This window comes from Kryptolebias marmoratus, linkage group LG12, assembly GCF_001649575.2.
Source record: "Kryptolebias marmoratus isolate JLee-2015 linkage group LG12, ASM164957v2, whole genome shotgun sequence".
Lineage (NCBI taxonomy): Eukaryota > Metazoa > Chordata > Actinopteri > Cyprinodontiformes > Rivulidae > Kryptolebias > Kryptolebias marmoratus.
Genome location: NC_051441.1, coordinates 8,374,084 through 8,397,893, shown reverse-complemented (window position 1 = coordinate 8,397,893; position 23,810 = coordinate 8,374,084). Strand labels below are relative to the sequence as shown.

Here is a 23,810-nt window from a genome sequence, read left to right as displayed (position 1 = left end):
GTGTGACTCATCACGGGAGTCAGTGAAGGTGCGTACCTTGTCCATGCGCAGGCAGCAGAAAGGCATCTTTTCTTGTAAAAGATGGCAAAGTGCAGGTGAGCTCCCGATGTACGGAGAGTTCGGGGGGTATCCCTTCACCCACCTGTAGGACAGGCCCACATTAACCTCTGAACCCACTCAAACACCCCCATCTACAGCCTCATTGCTACTCACTCGCAGTGTCGCCCCCACCAGTGGGCGTTTTCATCTTTGTCGCTGTCATCCTTGCCCTCCTCTCCTCCTTCGTCCTCCGACTGTTCCCCCAGGAGGTCAAAGGTGGGGTTGTTGACGCCGTCCACCAGCTCCAGGACAGGTGCGATGCTGTGCCGTCTCTCATCTGCCGACTCTCCCATGGCAGGCAGAGCCAAGGTGTTAGCCCCCCCCATCTCCGTCCTGGAGCTGCTCCTGCTGCCCCTCCCACTGCCGAGCCCCGTGCTGCCCGGGTCCTGACCTTCAGGGCTGCTGTCACTGGAGTCCTGCAGGTCGATGGCCACAGTGCCTGAAACAAAAACACACAAATACAGAAACAGAGAGGCTTACAAACCGTGTTCAGAACCATGAAAACACCTGCAGCTCTGCTCATCTGTGAGAGCTTTGAATCAGTGGTAGTTCCATTGTTGTCCACTAGAGGGCGAGTTTGTGCAGCCACAGAATTTGACATTTGGCAGTGATTAAGTGTAATTTATAATCATTGTTCTGCAAAGCTAATAATATAATTTCTAATCTTCCAAACAAGATTCAGATGTAAAGTTCTAACAGCTAATCTCTCACTGGTGACCAGGTTTATGTGAGTTGTGTAAACGTTCCACAGTCTGACCCATGCTGGCGATGATACTGTGAACGGGCAGCCGGGTGAGTCCGTGGTAGATACTTTGGTGCACTCCTCTTGAATCCCCCCCTGTGCCCCCCCAGGATGGCTCCCTCTGTCCCCGGACGAAGGCTGAGTTCTCCTCCTTGGAGATGTTGATGTAGAAACACGTGTCGGAGGCCCCCATGATGTGACACGGCCCTGGGTTTAACAGGATGTTGGTGGTGTCCAGTCTGCGCACTCCGATCAAACACACTCCAAACCTGCAGACACACACAAAAGTTCATCTCTCAGCCGTGTTTTTATCACCTGCCGCCAAAAGGCTAGAGGCGATTATGTTTTTGCCCGTGTGTGTGTGTTCATTTGCCTGTACCGTTAGCAAAATATCTCATGAACCACTGGACAGATTTTAATAATACTCTCATTAAGTAATCATTGGATGTATGTCTACAGCTGATTCACTTTTGGAGTCAACATCATTCAAGATGGCCGCCACAAGCAACTCACCTTAGGAAACACTAAAATTGCTACAACATTTTTACAGATATTGAACTATAATGTGGTGTGGTTGTAGCTGAGAGTCATCCTCAAGTGCGGAGTGCTGTTACATCTAACAAGATCTCACAATAATACATGATGTCATTTTCAAGCTTTGACCAAAACAGATATAATTTCTCATTAGAAGATAATTTTAGTTTAAATTTAAACTTTTTAAAGGCGGTGGGTGATATACAGTCCTTCAAAAAATGCTAGGCCTTTAATGACAGACTCACTTTTTGTGTGCATGAAAGGAGGCAAAGGTAAAACTCTTGCCCTGGTATTCCCCAAAGAATTTACTCTCCTCCAGACGGATGTGATGCACCTCGTTGGCTGAGCAGCGCCGGTAGGTCCGGTGCCACTGGTCTGCTGAACTTGCCCCACCTTCCCTGAGACAGAAAAAAAAAAGAAAAAGGAAGACAGATGTGGAAAATTGTGACCTTTAAAACATGTTATATGAAGCACTCAGCTCAGCACCAGGGTCACATGAGAAGACTTTCCATTAAGCGGTGACATCCTCCGTCTCTGTCAGAGCTGCTGATCAATACTACAATCAGGGGCTCACATGGAGACAGAAACTGAGCAGCAGATTTACTCCCTCACTCGGTTAATGACAGCAGCCTTCTCAGGGGGGTATGGCTTTAGACGCGGGGGCTAAAGAGGTGATAACAGGAAGCAACGGTGAGGGGGTAGTGTGACCGTGGGTGGCCTGCAACAAGAACTGCATTATATAAATAAGTGTTAATAAATTTTCAGCTTAAGTGTAAGGCAGTTTTATTGTCGCAGCCAAACAAAAGGCATGAAGTCCAGATATAGACGGATTCCTGTGAGAAACCCATATATAAAATACTTGTCTTTCCACATTTAAAACAAGAGTTTTACTTTTTTATACCTGTTATATAACAAAAAGTTTGTTGCACTTTTTTTTAATCATTTAAGAAAAGGAGCTGAAAAACGTAGTATTATGGGACAAGTTATCACCTGCCTATGTGTGTGTGTGTTTGTGTGTGTCCATTTGCCTGTAGCATTAGCAAAATATCTCATGAACCAATGGACAGATTCAAATTAAACTCTGAAAGTAATGAACGGATGAACATCAAACTGATCAGGTTTTGGAGTCAGTCTCGTTCAAGATGGCTGCCAACTGATGTAACAAAACACAAAAATGGCTACAACTCAGTCAGTTTTACAGATATTGAGCTCAAGTTTGCTGTGACAGTAGCTGATAGACATCCCCATGAGATGTTTTATATAATAAAGCATCTCGCATTATCTTACAATAAGGCATGAGATTGTTCACAGCATCATTTTAAAGGTTTTACCAAAATGGCTGTGGTTCCATCTCTTCTCAGCATAAGATGGTTTCAGGTTAAATCTCTGGCGTGAAAGGCGGTGGGCGACATGCATTCCTTCCACGACTGTAAGGCCTTTAAGTTTTGTCTGCTAATTTAAGATTTTTTAGTGTAATCAAAAGTTTCAGTGAGCATCAACAACAGCTAGTGTTCCCTTTTGTTTAATTTTCCACTACATGCAAACAATAGATGAAAACATTTGGATAAAATGGTTTTTACCTGTTAAGAGCCTGAAACGCTCCTGCTCGTTGTTTGAAAGCCTCTTGCGGTGCCGTTCTAGGAAACAAACACACAAAAAGACAATATAAGTGCCAGTAAGGAGACAGAAGCAGCTGTGTTTTGTTGGTTATTTCTCCCTGATGTATACTTTATTTGATTGTAAAACTGTGAGGCTGTAATGTAGACAGTTAAAAAAAAGAAAGAAAATGATTGATGGGGGAGAAAGCCAACTCACTGTCCTCTGGAAGAGTGGATCAATAAAGTGATAAGAGTTGAGGTGCCGGGGCACACACAGTTTAAAGCCAGCATGGCGTACTTAAATTCCTCCTCACACACCACATGATCTGCACACAGAGAAGGGCAGAAGTGACAAAGCAGCTCTGGGTTTTATTGGCTTCACCATCGTTCTTTATCAAAAAATTGTCACAGCAATGACCCATGCAATCCCTAAAATTAAAAAGATATTTTAAAAGGATTAATATAAGATCAGGCAGAAAAGACATTTAGGTAATAAGATTGTTATAATAAAAATACAACATGGCAGCCCCCAAAAATCTTCAAATGGTGAAAGTGGAGACACTGTCTTTCTTTATTAATGTTGATGACTAACACATCGTTTTTTTTTTCACAGAACAGTTCAGCGACAGTGGAAAAACTGGGACAAAACTGAGCACCCATATTTTAAACTATCAGCTAAATCAAACGAACATCTCTGTCATAAATCCTCAGATGTCCTGGACCGTCCACTCAGAGAGGACACACTTTGTGCCGCAGCTCAGTTTTATTTTGAGGCGGGAGCGACAGGTAAAAATACGTCAGCATATTGAGCCACTTTTCACACACATCATCAAACACCTAATATGTCCGGGCCTGTGGGCCAACCAAACAACCTGAGCAAACACAGATGACACTTTTTCGTTTACCTGTTGCCTCTGAGCCTCGTCTTTGAAAGGAAAATCCAATTGACCGATTAGTGTTTGTTGTAAGCCAATCAGTGAAACGGGCCGAGGGAGAATCCATTTCCCGTGCTGTGTAATTTTTGATTGCATTGTCTTCAGCTCAGCGAACAGACATATCAGGCTGCCTGTTAGGCAGCAGTGTTGAGCCGGGCCACTAAAAGCACAACATTATGCATCGAGTATGAGGATATAATTGGTGACAAAACATCAGAGCCCGAGCGGAAGAATCACTCTCAATCAGCTGCTAGTTTGTGAATCATTAGGCCGTATAAGATTTAAATGTAGCTCGCTCTGAATTAATGTGCGTGCCTGAGGGTGGGCCGGTGATAAACATGACAATTAAAACTGTAAATATACTGATTAAGTAGCAATGTTCTTTTGGCCTAGGGAGGCACATCATAATGCTGCTCACATGCAAATGCACAGTAGTTTTCTCGTTGTGCAGACTGTCAGCTTACTTCAGAGCCGTCTTTCATGCTGGAGGAGTAAAATAAAATCATCTTGTGCTGAGAAGGGACAGCTGCAGCTGTTTTGATCAAACCTTGTGAATGAAATTACTCACATCAGGCAATAATGTGAGATCTTGCGAGACGTGATAGAACTCAGAGAATGGGTTGTGGAGCTGCTCAGCTACTACCACACTAAAATTTAGCTCAAATCTATAATCTGTATCCGTACAACTGACTGAGTTGTACCTATTTTTGTGTTGTCTAATATCGATAGGCTGTAGTAGTCATCTTGAACTGGAGTGACTCCAAAGGCTAATGAGTTGTATATCTAATAATTACCTTTTGAGAGTTTCATTAAAATCTGAACAGTGGGTCATGAGGTGTTTTGCCATCAGGCAAACATGGTTTAACAGTAAATGCCAAAGTTTTAAGCAAAAATGTCCCACAAAGTGTAGTGGTCACAGTATGTGTTGAGGATAATGCTCAGCCACTAGCACACCAAATTTTAGCTGAATATCTGTAAAACTGGCTGGGTTAAAGACATTTTTGTGTTTGCAAAGGTTTAAAGTTGTTTTTATGAAGTCAATATAGTCATACAGATATCAAAACCAATTATACTCAATTGTTAAAACTCAGACTTTCCATTTACACCATTCTTGCTTTAATGGACTTCAGCTCATTTCCTCATTTTTTTTCTTCCTACAAACGAGGTTCAAAGGTGTAACCCCAAGTGTACATGTGCTCATGTAAATGTAGTTACATGTACCGCCTGCAAGAGAGCAATTAGGACCTGACCACAGGTCCTCCAGTGCAGCTAATTAAATCAGTAAGCTGCTGCTGAATGTATAAGTGAGCCGCTCCAATAAGCTGAGCTCAGGAGGGCAAGGGGATTTTTTTAATTCAAAACATAAATTAGATAAATAATCAATAGACTCTCTGCGTGGTAACTAAAACACCTCAAGGTTTCCTGTTCTGCTGCAGCATCACACCGACAGATCTTTTCTAATGAACGTTCAGCTACTATTAAGCTGAGTTTCTGGATCGAATTAAATCTTGTGTCTCCTGCTCATTAATGCCTCCCAGGCCGTCGCTTGACGAGTGTTTCCAAGTGGCATCAAAATATGGCATCTGTAATGCCCTCGTGACTGCACTCTGAGTGGCTCTGTGAGGCTACCTATTATGAGTTCAGGATAAAGGGGTACGTTAAGCTCAGTTTATTGAGAGGTCTGCTCTGTTAAAAGTGCTTTAAGAAATCTAAAATCACCAAAACACTAATTATCTGTTCCATCAAAAGAGGGGAACCGAAATTAGCTAAGAGGCAGGACACAATATCCACATCATTCAGCGCAAAATGAAATTTCTAAAATGAACGCAGAGGCCTTTTCAGCATGTCAGACAGCATGTTCATGTGAGATAAAACATCAAAGCTGTCAGAAACTCTGCAGAGAAGCAGAAGATTTGTGCTGCAGAGCTCACTGTTAATCATGTACTGTAAAAAAAGGGGGTGATAATGGATGAACATGAAACTCTCCCTTTTGCTGAGCAATTCCTGCCTGGCTAATAACAAAACCCCGAGTCTGACTGTGAAGTGTTTTAACAGCACTGCAGGGGGATTACCCAGTGGGGAGAGCTCGTCTGCCAGGTTAGCGCCGCTGCAGAACTCATCAAAAGAAGGGATTTTCTTTTTTCTGAGGTGGCAAAGTAAAACTCTAATCATTGATGGAGGCAGCTGGGATAAAGGTGGGGATCTGGAATTGAGTCCATCAGGTCTACAGACAGGACGATGTGTGAGAGAAAGATAGGGTGTTGGAAAGTTTGGGTCTTCAGATAACTGACTGGCATCTTCTCCTGAGAAGGAATAGAATGGAGAGTCTCCAAAAACGAGAGAGAGACAAAAAAAAAAAAAAACCAATGCTGGAAACTCACAAAAACTCCTGAAAGGCTTAAAGGCAAGCTGTGCCAATCTGTCCTGCTCTTCCTCAGAGCTGAGAGGACGGAGAGCTGTGCTGCTGCTGCTGCACAAACCCTCTGATACAACATGTTTAAGGCTAAAAATATCACAGCAATTCATGGCACACAAATTAATTATACAGATTTGAGAGCTGCTTATCTAAATAAAACTTCTTGGACGTTAAAAACGTGACATTAAGGGACGCATATCACTCTCCTCCGGAGTTATAGCTGCTTTGGTCAAACCTTGTACATGATGGTATGGTGTGCGATGATAAACTTTGATGCACAACATTATCAGAGAGTGCACAGAATTGTTAAGAATAGATGCATGTACATTATACTATAAAATCTAAAACATTTAACTCAAATCCCTGCCAGCGTCTTTGATTTTTCTGCCCACCTGCAAACTTGACGTGAAACTTGTTCTCTGGCTTGAGAATCTGGACGTACAGGGGGCAGTTCGGGGCGAAGTCCTTGACTGCCCAGGCTCTCAGGATGGTTTGATGGTCCTGAAAAAAAAAACAAAAACAGAAAACAGGAGTGGACTGAGACAGATAGAGCGACAGCAAACGGGGAGAAAGGCAGAAAGTGAGGTACAAAGTGGGTCATTAGCAGCAGCAGACTGTAGCAGCGTTACAAGCGCTGGTGGTGTGGAGCAATTGAATGATCTCGAAAGGTCAGAGTAATACAATTCTGACATTTCAAGACCGGCTGTTGCAGGAGCTTGGTGGGTAAACTGTAAGGCTGCTCCTGAGATGGGCATTAAAAATTCACTGAAAGTAAAAACAAGGCTACAGATTTACAGCCGAGCTGGTGCCTCCGTTAGGCCGACACAAACCGTGTGAATGTTGATTCAGCATTCACACTATTATTCTCCTCTTTCTTTTATTTATTTATTTTCCCTCAGTTGTTGTTGTTTTTTTGTTTTTTTGGGTTTTTTTTGTCACCTAACTTGCTCTGCATAATTTTGGTTATTTCAGCTGTTTAGCTTGCTCAGGACATTCTTATGACTTTTAGTGTTTGTAACTTCTATACTTTTTGAATTATTTACCTTTATTTACAGAAAGAAAAAAATCATATTTAAAAACATTCAGATCTATACAATTCCTTGAACAACATCCTTGAAATGTACTTCATTATACTTATGATAATACTACAACTGCTACCACTACTACTTTTAATGGTACTGTAATCCTATTACTGCCAATGCTACAACTGTTATTGCTAATTCTTCTAATGCTAAACGTCTTCTACTTTTAAAACTAAGTCTGCTTTTCTGCTATTTCTACTATTGGTAATTTAACTAATGCTAATACTTCTACTGCTAATTCTACTCATGCTAATGATATTATTAATGTTATTTGTTTATTGAAATAAATGTTTTTGTTTGATCAAAAATTCACTGAAACATGAACACTCTCAGTGTAATTATTTTTCATAAAGTAAGATTATGAAACAAACAAGTACAATAGGAGGATACATTTGTTATCTGGCCATGATTAAAGTTGGTGCTTTGTGCTGTAAAGAGTCCGAGGAAAGGTTAGGCACGTACAGCAGCGATCCGGTCCACTTCAAACCGGTTACTGAGGATGAAGCAGGCCTCAGCATCGTCCATCCTGCAGGTAGTTAGTGACAGGAGCGAAAGAGAGAGACGGAGTGGGAGGGAGGGAAAAAAAAAGGAAGAGAGAGTTGGGGGAGGGGTGAGACACAGGAAGACGGGTGTTGTCATGTTATTGTTAGAGAGGACAAAAGAGGAAAAAAGTGGGACGACTGAACAACAAATGTTTGGATGTAACGTTAAAGCCCACATATGAAGATGAGACTGTAGGAGGGGGAGAATAAATAAAAAGACTATTTTTTGTTAAGTTAATCTTACATGCTGTGTCAGTGTTATCTGCAAAAAAAAAGATTCAAACTCTATTTACAGTTCAAATCTCAATAACGAATGAACTATAATGAACTATCTTCAGCGTGTTATGGCTCATTTTGGGGTTTTGTACGGCTCAAAAGTTGCTTTGGTTATAATTATCTTTCTGATGAAAAATCACTCACTTGGCCCTCATAAGGTCTTGGTCTTTGAGGGCAGACCCCTGCAGGTAGATGACTCTCAGAGCCCACAGAGGGACGTGAAGGACCCTCCTAACCTGGACGTCCATCTCTGCCGGGCAAAGGATCACCACGTAGTAGTCCTACAAACACACGAACACAGCTGCTTTAATGGTTTCAGCACTTTAACAATTAAGCATCGTGACAAATTTCTCTACTTGTTTCTAGAATTGAACACAAAATTTCACAGATTAACTTGAAACAAAAAAAAAAGAGAAAAGAAAAATCAGGCCACATCTCCACTCTGCTGCCAGTGATGAAGAGTAAGACGATCCCCAGAAAAACAAGTAAATATTCACATCTTTAAGCAAACGCACACAGCTGCTCCAACATGAATAAGACAAGGGTGTGATCCTTGCTGTTGCAGAATTACATCCTCTTCTTCGCCCTCTGGAAAGGATTATTCCCAACAACAAACACACATACACATACATGCTCAGGAACCCCCCTGAAAACCTTCTTGTCCTACTTAAAAACAGACCTGAAGCCGGGGGTGAGCGAAGAACTCGTTAAGGAAGTCCATGAGAAGGTCGATCTTCAGGCAGCTGACGCACAGCACCACGTGTTTCTCCGTTTGGGCCCTGTACCGGCTGTAGTTGCCTCCAGATTTCTGTCGCTCCATCCACAGAAAGGCCAGCTGCTCAAACTGCATTCAGGGCAACATCCATCACATTCAACAGATGGAAACTGGATTAAGTTAGCTGGAGTACAGCGAGGACCCAGGTGGTATATGAAAAGAAAATGATGCCTTGTGTGTAGTGTTTCCATTTGATTAAGGAGAGTGTTCTGTTTTTGGGTGGGGGAGTGGTGGTGGTGGGGATTAAGATAAGTGGAGATTTCAGGATTGTGGATGGATGAAACATGATAACACACATTATCAGAGGAAGGTAGGTAATTGGGGGAAAAAAAAAACAAAGCTTAAATAAAATGGTTCAGATGTGTTTCGGGTGCATCGGTGGATCGATGAATGGCAGAAAGTGAACAAATAAAACGGTGCAGGTGTAACAAAATGTCCGACAAGTTTACACCTGTCATCGCACAAGGAAGGTTTTAATCTGTCTTAGTCTCAGATGTTTTCAAATGGGTTCTGTGGAAAGGTTATAAACTCCTAACCTGCTGAACAACCTCAGTTTGGACAGGATTGACGAGCTAACGACTAGTCCAAGTGGAGCCGAGACCAACGAGGACAGCTGTCATCCTAAAACATCTTCAGATTCAAAGACTTCACAACAGTTCATACAAACACCATCTGTGTGTGTGTTTGTTTTTGTAATTTTCCATTTCATTCTGGGATAAATATGATATTTCTGCTACTAGTGCCCCAGGCTGATTAGGAAGTGCTACAGCTAGCTGCTTTTGTTGCTATTTGCGTTTGCAGAATTCTATAAATAGTTGTGTAATGATCTGAAGGTTTATAAAACAATGTTAGCATAAACCATGTAATGTTTTAAAGTGAAGTTGTTTTGGGACAGCAGCAGTCCACTATGGTCTTGGCCCCACTTGGACTAGCCATTAGCTCATCAATCTGGTTGTATTTAAACCCTTTTTCTCCAAACTGGTCGTTCAAAAAGCTGTCTATATGCCTTCAAAAATGACCAAACTATCACTTTAAGGAGTCTATATAAATTGGTAACAAATTGTTGCATTGAACCTCTTGTCAGCTGTGATGGAGGTCCTAAGATCCTGCAACATCCGTTGCCCTGATCGGCAACTAACAAGTCCAGATGACTCAGACTGAGTTATATTTCATTAGTGGGCTGTTTTTTCTCCGGTGCGTCACCATTTTGCCTCAGATAAACCACATTATGTTGTGCTGAGTTAATGTCAGCTTATTAAAGTTTGAAAGCATCATCAGGACGGACAGATCTGTAGGTCGATTGTTTGTTTTATTCAGCCATAATTTGTGCGCAGCCACGTCGCAGTGGCAGATTACTGATGTAACAATCAAGCCTCTATCAGAAAATATCAAAATTTGTTTCAAGTGCAAAATGATGAAACCGAATTGTAATCAAGTAAAATTACCATATTTTCAAATCAAGATGATTTTAAGACTAAAAATTGCACAAAATCATATCAAGAACTTGTGACCTGTGGCTTCATGCTGCCTAAACCTGGTCATGACAGGACTATGGGTTAGATAGAGTAGAACACACACACACACGCATGTACAACAACTAACTCACTAACACACACACATAGGGTGGAGGCTGGAGTTGGGGCTAGCGGGGGCCAGTGTCTAAATGTCAAGGGGTATTTATGGATGAAAGATGGGGAGAGGAAACAGGCAGGAGGAGGAGATGGTGACCATGCCAGTAATGAAGACATCACCATTATTTCATGAGCTGACTCATGCAGTTTTAACAAATTATCCTTATGCTCAAGTTTTTTTGTTGTTCTGAGGGCTTTGTGAAGACATTTGAAATCATTCAAGCCACAGCTGAAACACAGTGGGAGCTTTATCAAAAGCTGGTCCATCACGCAGGCGTAGGATGCAGTCCCACATACAGAGCAATGGCAAGCAGTTTCACTGTTTAAAAAACAATACTGCCTGTAAATACTTCCAAGATATCTGCAGTAGCCTTTTTATCTACTTAAAATGACATTATTGCTCATCTGAATGTTAGTAAATAATATTCATTATCACTTTAACTGCAGTGGTCAAAACATACATTAGAATGTATAATCTAATTTCTACCAAAGGCCATTTAAACTCTTGGTAAATGGACTGAATAGGCATTACAAACTCTTGTACTTTGATTTTCTTTAGTTAAACTGATCATTTTTGATCATAAGTCATCCAGCGCAGTAACTGATAATTAAAAATTACCATTTTAAATAACAAGATGCTGATTTTTTATAGATGTGAAAAATAGAATTATAGACATTTAGAGTGTCTTCTCATTTTGGACACCTAAATTAAAAATAACAAACAGTAAAAGATAGACTCTTGATATGAGTTTATGTTTTTAAGTTACCTTCAGCAAAGTTTATTTCAAGCATGCAGTTATTTAAAATTAAACGTGACTGAGATACGCAAAATATTTAAATGTGGATAAAAAAAACCCCATCATTGAGTATTTTGCAATTTCTGAAGATTTTAAATGGAGTCTGAGCTCATTAAATAGTATTTGGCTTTGGTTGTCACCAACAAACAAAAAGAAAAGTAAAAAGAATTTAACACCAACATTTAGCACCACTTGTGACTTATTAGTTTTGAGTTTTTCTCTGCCCAGAGAGAGCTCCTCTAACTGCAGGTCCAACAGAGAAAAATGAATCCTATTAGCACCCTCACATGTTCTGGGAGAAACACAGATATGGCTGCTACCTCAGAGATAAAAGGTTTACACAAATATAAAGACGGACCACTGGGACACAGTCAAGTTGATGCATTTGAAAAGGTGTTTTTGCAATTTTTCTGGGTAAACAACTTATCTGGTTCTTTGTTATGAATTTGTCTTTATGAAGCAGCTCAAAGTCAGCGAAGAGATTTAGGAAATTGAGTAAGTATGAAAGAGTCTCTTGTCGCTCCATGAATAAAAATAGTGTTGTAAATCTATGTAGGATGCAATGAGTCATCAGATTATTGTGTGAAGGGGGAGACACAAGAATTATTAGTGATCGGGGAGACAACTTTAATGTTCTTCAGTATGTCAAAGAAAAATAATTAGATTTTGAAGGTGGCAAACCCATCCCACTTGTTTATATTCCATTTCAGTCCCCAGCCATTTTAAACACACTGTTTATCTGAAATTAAATGTAAACTAGAGGTTAAATAACTCTGTCTGATGTTTGGAAGGTTTAATAAAATGTAAATGAGGTCAAATGGCTTTTAGCTTCCAGATCATAAGAACAAAACTCCCTCTCAAGCTTTTCTATTGATCCCCGTTGATCTCACCTGGATGGGAAGAACAATGAGCGCCACAAAGATCATAATGACGACCAGGAGCTGCGAGGGCCAGATCTGCGGGGTGACATCTCCAAAGCCCACCGTGGAGAAGGTGACCACGCAGAAGTAGAGCGAGTCAAACAGGGTCAAGTTGTTTCCCGCTCTCTCAAGGTGCTGGATGCCGCAGATGCTAATGATGGGGGGGTTTGTGTGACGGGAGCGACAGAGACGGTGAAGAAAGGCAAGTGAGCATCAAAGAAACTTCACATGCCGTGAGACGTATAGGCGCTCCTTGGAGCCATTATTCATGAGAAATGTTTTTCACACCTGTGCAAATATCTGTGACTTTTTATGTGCAAAGATGGGGGCGGCTGCATGCTTGGATGTCTTTGTTGGGTATTTGTGCATGAAGGTGAGCTGATTACCACAATCTTTAGCAGATATCAGTGCCAACCAGCAAATGTCAAGCCTGAAGTGGTCAGAAAGCTTAATTCAAGCTGCGTGTAAAGAACATCCTTGATTTCGACACATCCTCCACTGCACTGAAGCAATCACCTGCTGTCATTTAAGAGCCCCATTCCACTCGGACAATAACCAATTACCTCTCTGCTTTCTGCCAATCTTTCTCAGCTCCAGTAGCTGCAATTTTCATTCCCCTATATGACTTTTTCCTGTCTGTATCACACTGTCTCTACAGCTCATCTCATCCTTTCTCTGACACAGTCCACTTCCTGTTCAATCTCCACCTAACATGTAGCTTTTCTTCACTTGTTGCCCCATCACCTCTCAGTTTGGTGCCAAGAATGGTGGTACTCACCATGTAAACATAAGACAGACCAGTGTGCTGATGAGTATCACCACCTGGTTAAACATGGCTGAGTGTGTCCGCTGGATCGCCCTGTGGAGGTCATTCTGCAGAGAGAGGAATTGATGTTAACCAACGGAAATTACAAAAATAAAAAATACGTAACTGTTAGAAAGAACTGATGGAGTAATAAAACATGAGACAGGATGAGATTAAAATCATAAAGCATTGGAATATCAAAAGAAGCGAACAGAAAACGTCTCCATAAAACATGAAAAGCAACCCAACTTAGATGTAGAGATGGAGACAAGGAGTATTTATTTATTTCCTGACAGATTTACTTTCACAGCAGAGTGTTTAAAATAAAGCTGGTGGGGTGAATTGGGAGAAGGAGTAGGTGAGCTACATGCCAACAAAATGACAGGTGGTGAACTGGCAGCAGTGGAAAAACCAGTTCAGGATGAAGTGCTTCACTTACTATCATGTTCTCCAAAGCATGTTTGGCCAGCCAGCAATTGAGAAATACAGGGATGAAAAGATTTCTGAAGGAGGGCAGAATCACCTGTCAAGAGGAAGAAAAAGCTCACTTGGCTCTCTGTCACATCACCTTTTTATTATGTTGCAGAGTCTCTTTAAGTCTCAAGTGAGAGAGGGGATTATGTCAGTAGCTGTGACAGCATCAGTGTGACGCTGCCACAGATCTTAGCCCTGTATGAACCAAAACAAACGGCTGGCAGAGAGACTTCCTGTGTTATCAGTGCTCAACGATGCTTATCTGCACTCACAGTGATCATGAAGGGAACGGTGCTGATCATCTCCAGAATGAACGGGACACGTAAGACCTGCTCCCAAACGTTGCCCTGGAAACACAAACCACACATGAGGGTCAGGAAGCTTCATTGTCCCAATGACCTTAAGGGATTAGTGCATAACAGATCTGATGGCTTCAAGTGGAAACGGGGCAAATGGGCAAGCTTTTGCACTATAGACTAGATCGAGATGTACACAGGTTATACAACTCCCTTGTGTCACTTGAGAGGAGAAGAAACATTACTCTGTTTCCGCTAAGCCTTGTTGTTCAACTAAGATGTCAGGCATGGCTGTTTTATTGCGTTTGCTGCCAGGATGTGGCTGACCTGAGTCTGACTGGTGTAGGTGGACAGTCACAGTTTGTGTCCACAGAATTCATTCAGCTTTAAATGCTAACGCCTGAAGCCTCTGGAGTAATCGGTGGAGTGAGGAGCCCTTCATAGGCTTACAGTGTCAAGTACATCAAAAGCAGGTCAGCCTGTTGATGGATTGCCCTACCACCCACTGCCTGAACACAAGGGTGTCCCCCAAAGTCCCTCTGATACATAACAGAATAATGCAAGAATGCTTTTAGGCCCGTCTTACTGCAGGGCAAAAGAGACATCAATTACCAACAAAATACTAAAAAAGTCTGTTTATGAAAACACAGAGGAGTGCAAAAAGGACAAACAACACCTTCAGGCACATCACATTCATCTACATCCCCACCCCCCACCAAAACATAGCATACACACATGCACACACACACACTGGCCACACATGTGGACATCATAGAAGCAGAAATCACTAAAGGCTCCTGAGTGGCCGATGGGGACCCTGAGTGGCTCACCTTGTAGCTGAGATACACAAGCAACATAGTTTCTGAGAAGCTGATGAAAGCCACCAGCACCTGCAAAAAAAAAAAAAAGAGAGAGAGAGAGAGAGAGAGAGAGAGAGAGAGAGAGAGAGAGAGAGAGAGAAACAGAGTAAGAGACAATTGTACAGAGACGGAGGGGAGACGAGATAGAGACCAGAGCAGAGGGAAATTAGGAGTCGCAGAGATGGAGAGTGTGGGTGGAATCAGTGGGAGGGCTGATGGGTTTTGCTTTAGAGGGAAAGGTTTAAATGAACCAAGAGATATTCTGGTGTCTGATTTTACACATTTATGTGTATTAGCATGCAATCATTCTACATGTGAAAATACATGCCAGCTGCAATAATCTGAGCTTGGTGGTAAAACCCTGAAATGACATGATGCCAATTCAATTTGCTAATAAAACAATGAGGGAAATGCAAAACATTTTGGCATGCACCTGTAAACCAGTCAGCTGTGGTGTTTAAACCACTGGTAGGTGGTGTGCGGAAGACTGATCATGCTGTGATCTGGTCGACTGATTGACCAGGCACATCCTGCCACCACAGTGGGACTTCATAATGTCCACAGTCTCCTCCGTCAGTACTGTGTATCTCGTCACACCACAAAAACGGCTCGGAAACAGCTTCAGAGTTTCACAGTTTTGACCCAAACTGTTCAGAATCTGATCTGATTATACATCTGCAGGATGCTTTTATTTGACCGTCGGAGTCAGATCTGATTCAGTGACAGCTGCTCCTTAAGTTGTTTTTCTTCATGCAAGTGCAAAAAGACAAAAAAACAAACAACAACAACAACAAAACTGCACCCTATTCATACAGGAATTTACTAACAGATCTGACCTGCAGTGCCCACAGAGGAAGAGGTCTATCGACCCAGATGATGAGTTTCCTACAAAGTGGAGAAAGAGGGGAAAGAAAAGAGATTACCGGAGGGTGGAGATTTGGGGTAAAAGGGGAAAAAAGGAGAAAACCATATAAAACTCTTTTTAGCCAAACACAACAACAACTCGAGTTGCTGCTTAATTATGGTGTTTACAGCTGAAGTCGGTATGTGCTCATAATTCAGGAGGAACGTAATATTCAGAGTCATATTTACATCCCTATTATGAGAGAAAGGGTGTTCCTTTTTTTCCTCTAAGACACCCTGGGGCTTATCATGGCTGCTTGCCATAAATGCTATCTCCACTGATGCCATAAGTCTTGTAGCCTGCCCCTTTCTTGAGCTCACTCTGTCAGGCTCCTTATTCATTTGGAGCCAGAGCTTAACCAATGTCATTAACCATCAATTAGATCAATAGGTCCCTGAACAAGAGACACAGCATAGCCTCAGGTCTACGTACACTATCTGGTGCGCCTCTGTCTGCGTTGTTGTATATTACACACTTTATCTCCACTAGATCGCTGCTGATTAGCCTGCACAGGCACTACATACATATTATGTTGACAGGTATTCAATACTGCAGGATTGTGATAAATGAATGGGGATCTGTGCTGCTTAATATCAATATTGCGGATCGCATCAGTTGAGTGAAGTTGCATTGATTGTGTTACAGAACATTTTCGTCCGGTGAGCCGGGGTCAAGGATGTTAGGCCTCCAGGGCGTGTGGTTTTCATGGTCCTTGTCTGCAGGCAGAGGCCATCAGTCCTAATTAACGACTCACCAGTGCGTATGCTTACCAGTCAAACTCACTCCAGGGACGGGATGATGTGTTTTGCTTGGTGCAGTTAACTCCGTTGACACTGCAAGGGGCAAAGCAAACAAAAGAGAGAGGGCAAAAAAAGAGCAATGAATGTAAGCACCTGTCACCAAAACTAAACTGAAGCACTGCTCAAAGCAAATATCGAGTTTACTTTCCTGACTGCACCTCCAGCACTTCTTTCTCCCATTCAGGCCTTTATCAGGCTACTTTATATACACTGTCATCTCATTTATTGACCTGGTGCTCTTGTCACAGCTGTCAGACCCACGCAGTCACGGAGACTTTGTTTCACCTTATTAATCCCCCTGTTATTGCCAGTTCTCTCACCAGTCTTGTCTCTGGTCCTGTGGGTTGTCAAGCAGGACTCTGACGATGTAGAGGAGGCAGCTCAGCACTTTCAGAGCAAAGTTAAACATTCGCACCCGCAGACCTGGAATCCAGAACAAATAATGCCAATTTGTGAAAGATGCAAGGCCATCCTAAATAAACCAAGCACATAACTAACATGACTGATTTTCTGTTTTAAGAGATTACAGGAGAAAATAAATTATGTGTAATTTTAATCACTACACAGACAGAGAAAACAGTCTCACAAAGAGGACAAGTTGGGAAACAGATGATGAAATGCCGAGCAAGAGTGTAACGCTGCTTTGCACACTAAAAATGAAACATATATTTTCAGCCAAAAACCACGTAGAAACAAAGACAGAGGACAGAAAATCGGCATGTAATTCCAAACCGTGAAAGTGAGACCCTGTAACTCACTGGATCTTTGGTTTTTGATGAAGAAGAGCTTGAGGCGCTCCTTGAAAGTGTTCTCATTCACATAGAACTCCACCTGCACCCTGGAAGAAGGATGGAGAGATGGGCAGTCAATAAGAGAGGGATGGGGATAATGAGGGTGCTAGAGAAAAACGAGGAGTAAACATGGAGTCGCTTCAGGTGTCTGAGGACGGAAAACACTTCTTTTATGGAATCAAGTCAAGACAGAGAAAGAAGGAAACGGATAAAAGAATAAAGAGAAAGTTGAATAAATTTTGGATGCAAAAGGTGAGAATGATTATTTAAACAGAAAAGAATGAAAATAAGGTGACATTAAAGACTAATGGGTTTTGGAGGAAATGGTGTTCCTGCTCGTGTGCCTGCCCATAAGGCCCAGACAGCTGCAGTCACTCTCGTTATCTCCACTGATTAAATATAGAGCAACAAATTACTTCCCTCTGATGTTTCTGCTGAACATGGGAGGCCATAATTACTGCTCTTTCTGCTTTTCCAGTCCGGCACCCTCCTGTTCGGAGGGACACATGCACACACAGACATACATGCCCAACATACACACCTTGGTATTAATTTTAGAGCCCTCACGTGGTCAACTGACACGATGGAAATCACAAAGAGACTTTTCTCTGACAGCTCTTACATGCGCCTACATGTGTAGAGACACATAATCAGACAGACTGTAGATGACTGTATTTCCTGTCTGACCACCTCAGGGAGGGGGGCCACATTTCTGTAGCTCTCTTTTTATTCTATGGAAGGAAGAGTGGATGACTCAGGCTGAGGATAAAAACGCCTGACCCGTCACGCTGCTGCTCTCCTTTACAGCAGAGAAAGATAAAAGAGACGCAGAACAAACTGCTGTCTATTCTCCTGGATGCAGGAAGAGAGGCCAATGGGGTGTAGGTTGTGTGTGTGTGTGTGTGTGTGTGTAGGGAGGGGGGTTCTGGTCCAACACACAGACAACAGGACCAAAACACATTTCAGACAACATTTAAAGAATGTGGGGTAACTTTCCTTTGTTACTATGGCAACGTAAAATTCGTTGTCTCTTCTTTCATTCTCGCAGGAGCAGATGTGTGCAAACACATTTTTGTGAATTGTGTTCAACCATTGGAGCTGATGGCCCCGCTGCAACTTGTCGACGGCTCCCCTCGCTCTGAGCAGATTGGTGACAGTAATGCTTTTGCACACATGATGAGAAATGAAAAAGAACACACATCTGCACAGCTTCCCACCATAAAACAACAAACACAACGAGGTAATTGTACCTTTCCCTTTGGATAAGAAAACTCTGTCAACATAAAAATTCAGAATACTTTTATTTGTGGTAAAATGTTGACACCCGGTGCAAGTCTGATCCACAGCTCATAAATAAGAAAAGCAGCAACTAAGACCCTAATTAGCCACAAACTTTATATAATCTTTAAATATTGCTTTAAGGGAAAAGATGATCAAAAAGCATTTCTTTTTCAAAAGCAAAACCAACATCTCTGTCAGTTTATGCAGCTATCAAATGTTTTACTTCAAAAATGCATATCACCCGTCACCTTTCATTCCAGTTTTTTAAACTAAGATCATCTAATGCTGAGAAATGATGAAGTTGTAGCTGTTTTGGTCACACTTTGAAAATAACATTATGTACAATCTCACACAATATTGTGAGATCTCGCATGATCTGTCGGCGCCTGGAGTTTGTCTTGTGAATGACTGTCAGCTACCATCGAGAGAAATAGTATTAATATCTGTAAAATTTACTGAGGTTTGGCATTTTTTGTTAAGCTGCTGCTGATTAGCTGTGGCAGCCATTTTGAACTGGGTTGACTCTAAAAGTTGAGTTATAGATGTACGTCCAATCATTATTTTCTGTGAGTCTCACATCATCTGTTTAGGGATTAATGAGATATTTTACTAACACTGCAGACAAATGAACACACACACACAGACACGGGCAATAACATTGTACTGCCTTCACTTTTCAGGAGCGAGTGATAAATATGCATTTCGTGTGGCTTCATAAAGCTGAATTACAGCTGTTTACATGTGTTGCATTTCTTCCAAAAAATCTCTTTTGTGCTTCAGTTATATTATCCTCATAAAATAAAACTATACATACTTTAATGTTATCTTTTTTTTTTACAACCACATCCATCAGAAGCAATACCTTGCTATCTAAATTGAGATTTTTCTTTCCCCTCTTTAATATTCTCCAAGGGCATTTTTTAGGTGATTTATATGCTTGAATCCAGACATCTGTGCACTTTTTTTACTCAGCAAAGCCTCTTCAAACTTTGTGACTTAAAGCTGTGGTCTCAGGAGAAGATCATCTCAGAGGTCATCCTGCCCCTGATGTGTTTTTTAAAGCCGTTTTAATATAAAAGGATGAAAGCTGAAGTGGAAATATATCCCAATGAAGAGCTGAGCTATGGACTAGATCAAGAGTTGGGAACTTTAGCTGAAGGAAAAGGTGGTGGAGAAAAAAACATATTCAGAACCCCTAAAGAAGATTATTTCAAAATAAGAGCACATCTCAATGGAAAAGGCCTTTCATTCTGGAGTTTTGATGTTCTCTGCTACTCATCCAAAATGTCAGTTCGCTAAATAAAATATTTGGCACCAGGAAAGATGAGCTCATTAGTTTCAGTAAAGAAAAAATATGCCCCTTTTTTACAACAGGAACATGACTTGTAGAAAGCTGCTTAAGATGTAGATGCTGAGCCAGGAGTAAATCTGCATTTGCATGCACAAGTGTGAAAGAAAGAGAAACCGGCAAAATGGACAAAAATAAGCAGCCACAGACAGATGGACAGACGGACAGAAGGGGACATGCGGAGGAGGATCTTAGAGAGGGAGAGTGATTGCTGAACCTTGTTCTCCTGCTCCTTCCACCCATGCCTTCGCTCCGTAATGACACAGCACTGGCCATCTAATGACACAGTGGAAGACTAAAGAAACACAAATCTTTGCATGCACAGCAGCACAGAACTGGCTCACAACCTCCACAATGAACCTAAAAGTAGTATGCTAATGTGTTAAATAAAATTAAATAAAATAAAACAAAGTGATTAAGAGAAACATTGTCTCAGCATTATCAAGATTTATTTGGTTTTCTTATTGAAACACAAGCAAGAAACTAAACAAAAAGAAACAATAAGAAATGCTGTTAACTTCCTGATTATTTATTTATCAGGCTCTGAAAAACTCTTCACAGGGTGCAGGGAAAATAGAGAACCTTTAAATAATCTAAAACTCAATCCAATCCTCCTCTCATTGAGCACAACCCCTTAGATAACTCAGTTTTTCTCATGTACAGACATGGATAAATTTATTGGTCCTCTTACAGCTCATAAGCAGTTGTCTGCACATCTTTACTATCTGTTAGAGTAAACAAAAAAATGTGACAAGAAATGATTTAAAGGGGATTTTAATAAAAGGGGTTTTAATCCTTACATTATATTCATCTTTCAAACTCAGTGTTTGACCTTAATTAGTATCACAGGTTCCTTCAAGCTTTTCATCAGCCATTCAGCCTGTTTAAAGGGAACAAACAGCCACTGGGTAGTTTTGGTATCATTGCGCCACACTGAACATGGAGCAGAGAAAGCAAAGGCCAGAGCTGTCTGAGGAGCTCAGACGGAAGATTATAGATATCCATGTTAAAGGTAAAGGCTAAAAGACCATCGCCAAGCAGCTTCATGTTCCTCTGACCACAGCTGCCACTAAAATTAAAAAGTACAAGGTTTATTGGACTGTAGCCAACTTCTCAGGATGTGGACGCAAGAGGAAATGCAGCCCCAGGTTGACCAGAATGTGGGTCAACCAAAGAAAAAGACCAAAGGAAACCATTCTGAACCATTAAAGCTGAACTCCAAACTCAAGGTAGGTCTCTTCCTGATCACGTCATCCGTTACATTTTGAATCTTAATAGGCTCCATGGAGGAAGACCTAGGATAGAAACACTACTGGCAGAAAAACACACAAAAAAACAAAACTGGAATTTTCCAAAATGAATGCTGGCAAACCCCAAAGTTTTAGGGAGGCATTTCTGGGACTGATGAGACAAAAGTGGAGCTTTTAGGCCAGTCACATCAGTTGGGTTTTTTAATTTTTGTGGAAGGGTACCAACAAATTTATCCTGCACTCTTTGACAAATAATGGTAGGAAACTTTTTTGTTTTTTGTCAAACCACATGATTACAGAGATTCTTTTGGGTTCTGCATTCAATGGAAGCCATGATTCTTATTTTATTTTTTTGCTTTTTTATTTCCTCATTCTTCTGAGGACCACAGTGCCCTCCATGCTGATCTGAGCCCAACTCACTCCTCATCAGTTTGTGTGTTGTAGTGGGCCAAGTTTCCTCAAATAACCTTTTGTAAATCACCTTGCTGGTGCAAAAATGTTATTTTATGCCTCTTTGAAATATTTTTTTCACCTAAACTGAATTATCTTTGGTATTTTCTGACCTTAGTGTGATAGCCTAAGGCGTTGGCCTTGGATTTTGCTTTTCCTTTCTGCCTCTCTATCTCCAAGTAAATTGGAGCAGAGTTTCACTTGAAATGCAGTACACCTGGGCAGGTTACAATCAGCAGTCTTAAATCAGACCTGCAGCTTCTTCCAGTGGTTTCTCCCTTTGGTTGGCAGCTCTTCAGCCAGACAACAGTTTTTGTTATTTCGTTTTTGCACTCATTCACTCATCTATACACTTTCTATTCATTCAGTCGTGACATGCATACTGATTTGCTGACTGGCATACTCCTCATGTTTCTATAATTTTTCATTAATGTATTTAAAGCTATACGCAATGTGTCTCAGGTCAGCTGCCCTTATATTAAGATGATTAAAGCATAGTGGCATTTAAAATGCAATCTTAGAGATAATTACCCTTTACATGTCATCCCAGCTCTTTTTTTGCTGGAATATGTCTCATATTTTGCTTGCTGTGTTAGCAAATTATACTTCTAAACACAAAAACATGGAATCAAAAGTAACTTTTTTATTGAGTTTTGTTGAGCCCACATTTTTGCATCCAGTCCTTCTCACTGAGGTTGTTTTTATAGGTAGTGTTCCAGTAGTTTAATATTCTCTGCTCTCATCTGTGAGATGAAAACAGACCCCGGTTCACCAACATCTGACCTTTTTTTAATCCAGATGATGTGTGAGCTGGCACAACTTCAGTTGTGTGTTAAAGGTAGGAGGCTGGAGGAGCAGGACTAAAACCCCTGAATCCCAGGAAGGATTCTGTTCCAGGAGTGACTAAACTTTCCAGAACCACCGAGCTAATACATCGCATATGAAAAATATAGTCCTAAAACTCAGATGATCAGCTTTAATTTGAGGGAGTTTGTATTTTAATTGGAAGGAAGGTTTAGGAATAAAAATCCATCCATAATTAACCCTTTTTTTCCTGGGGTTTCAAAAGTAATTGGATAAATTTACATATCCATAAATAAAACATTCATTTTTAATACTTTGTTAAGAATCCTTTGCAGGCATGGATCCATTTAAAGACCGGAACCCAAAGTAGATTTTCTGCTTTGAGATGCTTTGCCAGGCCATTATCAAAGCTGACTTCAGTTGTTTATTTGTGGAGCTTGCTGCCTTTGGTTTTGTTTGAAGCGAGTGAGATGCAGCTCAGATGATCCAAATGCTAAAGCTTTGTGTGATTACATGAATTTTTACATCTCTCTTGTAAATCCTGGAAAGCAGGTGAGGAATCATGTGAGGTGGGTCGCCTGTCTGGCCAATTATATGCAAACCTCAATCTCTCAAAAAACTCAAGAATGAAAAATTATAACCAGGAACACATGTTTTCTTTGATATTATTTGAAAGACAAAGCATTCAAATCAGACTTTAATGTTATTAGTTATGCATTGAATAAAATGAAATTGGAAATTTTGGGAAACCTAAGTTACAGGTCTGTCAAATTGTCATAAGGAATAATTAACTTTTGAGTAATAAAAGTCCCTTAAAATTAATTTTAACACTTCTAACATATACTGATTTATTATGGTTGAATTATATAAAGGGCTACAATGAAGGAAAGAGAGCAACTTCACTGCAGAAACTTCACTTTTTAGGAAGAAACCCAATGTTCACTCAACAGAAAAATGCTAGTAATCATAATTCAATCCACAAACTAGGGCTGATAAATTCAGATAAACAAAATGAGGCCAACAAATTACACATCCCCACACTGAATGCTTTAAAACCATGACAGAGGCAAGGCGTACGCTGCTTCATCCAGTCAAAGGCTGAAAGGACAGATTGTTCCTGACCTAGATTCACAACCATCATAAGAGAGCAAATGACGGCAGGTGGAAAAGAATCAGACTGTGTACATAGCCCTGCTCCAGAAACATCAATTTCTTTTACTAAAAAGCACACTTTGTTTTTCTCCTTTTAAGCCTTACAATGCATGCAGACTGCAGAGTCAAAAGAAATGAATAGCATTTTGAAATACCCCTCATTCCTGTCACAGAATTGATTTTAACACTCCAGTGCAGCAGGAAAGTACTTTCATGATAGCATAATTATGACTGAGGCATTTAAAGAG

General features: G+C 41.0%; 1 protein-coding gene across 1 annotated transcript in view; it reads right to left on the bottom strand.

Annotated features, from left to right (window-relative positions):
* The window catches only part of LOC108241234 (potassium channel subfamily T member 2), a 39,803-nt gene that overhangs the window by 7,851 nt on the left and 8,142 nt on the right, over nt 1-23,810 (bottom strand). Inside the window, exons 2-20 of the mRNA XM_017425248.3 lie at nt 17,245-17,324; nt 16,807-16,909; nt 16,457-16,519; nt 15,619-15,667; nt 14,753-14,812; nt 13,899-13,973; nt 13,592-13,675; nt 13,126-13,220; nt 12,318-12,498; nt 8,904-9,068; nt 8,369-8,505; nt 7,869-7,932; nt 6,717-6,825; nt 3,191-3,299; nt 2,956-3,012; nt 1,621-1,773; nt 857-1,110; nt 214-538; nt 37-142 (exon numbers count right to left, since the gene is read on the bottom strand). Coding sequence (XP_017280737.1) covers nt 37-142; nt 214-538; nt 857-1,110; nt 1,621-1,773; nt 2,956-3,012; nt 3,191-3,299; nt 6,717-6,825; nt 7,869-7,932; nt 8,369-8,505; nt 8,904-9,068; nt 12,318-12,498; nt 13,126-13,220; nt 13,592-13,675; nt 13,899-13,973; nt 14,753-14,812; nt 15,619-15,667; nt 16,457-16,519; nt 16,807-16,909; nt 17,245-17,324 — 2,269 coding nt within the window. The remainder of the gene's footprint in view (nt 1-36; nt 143-213; nt 539-856; nt 1,111-1,620; nt 1,774-2,955; nt 3,013-3,190; nt 3,300-6,716; nt 6,826-7,868; nt 7,933-8,368; nt 8,506-8,903; nt 9,069-12,317; nt 12,499-13,125; nt 13,221-13,591; nt 13,676-13,898; nt 13,974-14,752; nt 14,813-15,618; nt 15,668-16,456; nt 16,520-16,806; nt 16,910-17,244; nt 17,325-23,810) is intronic.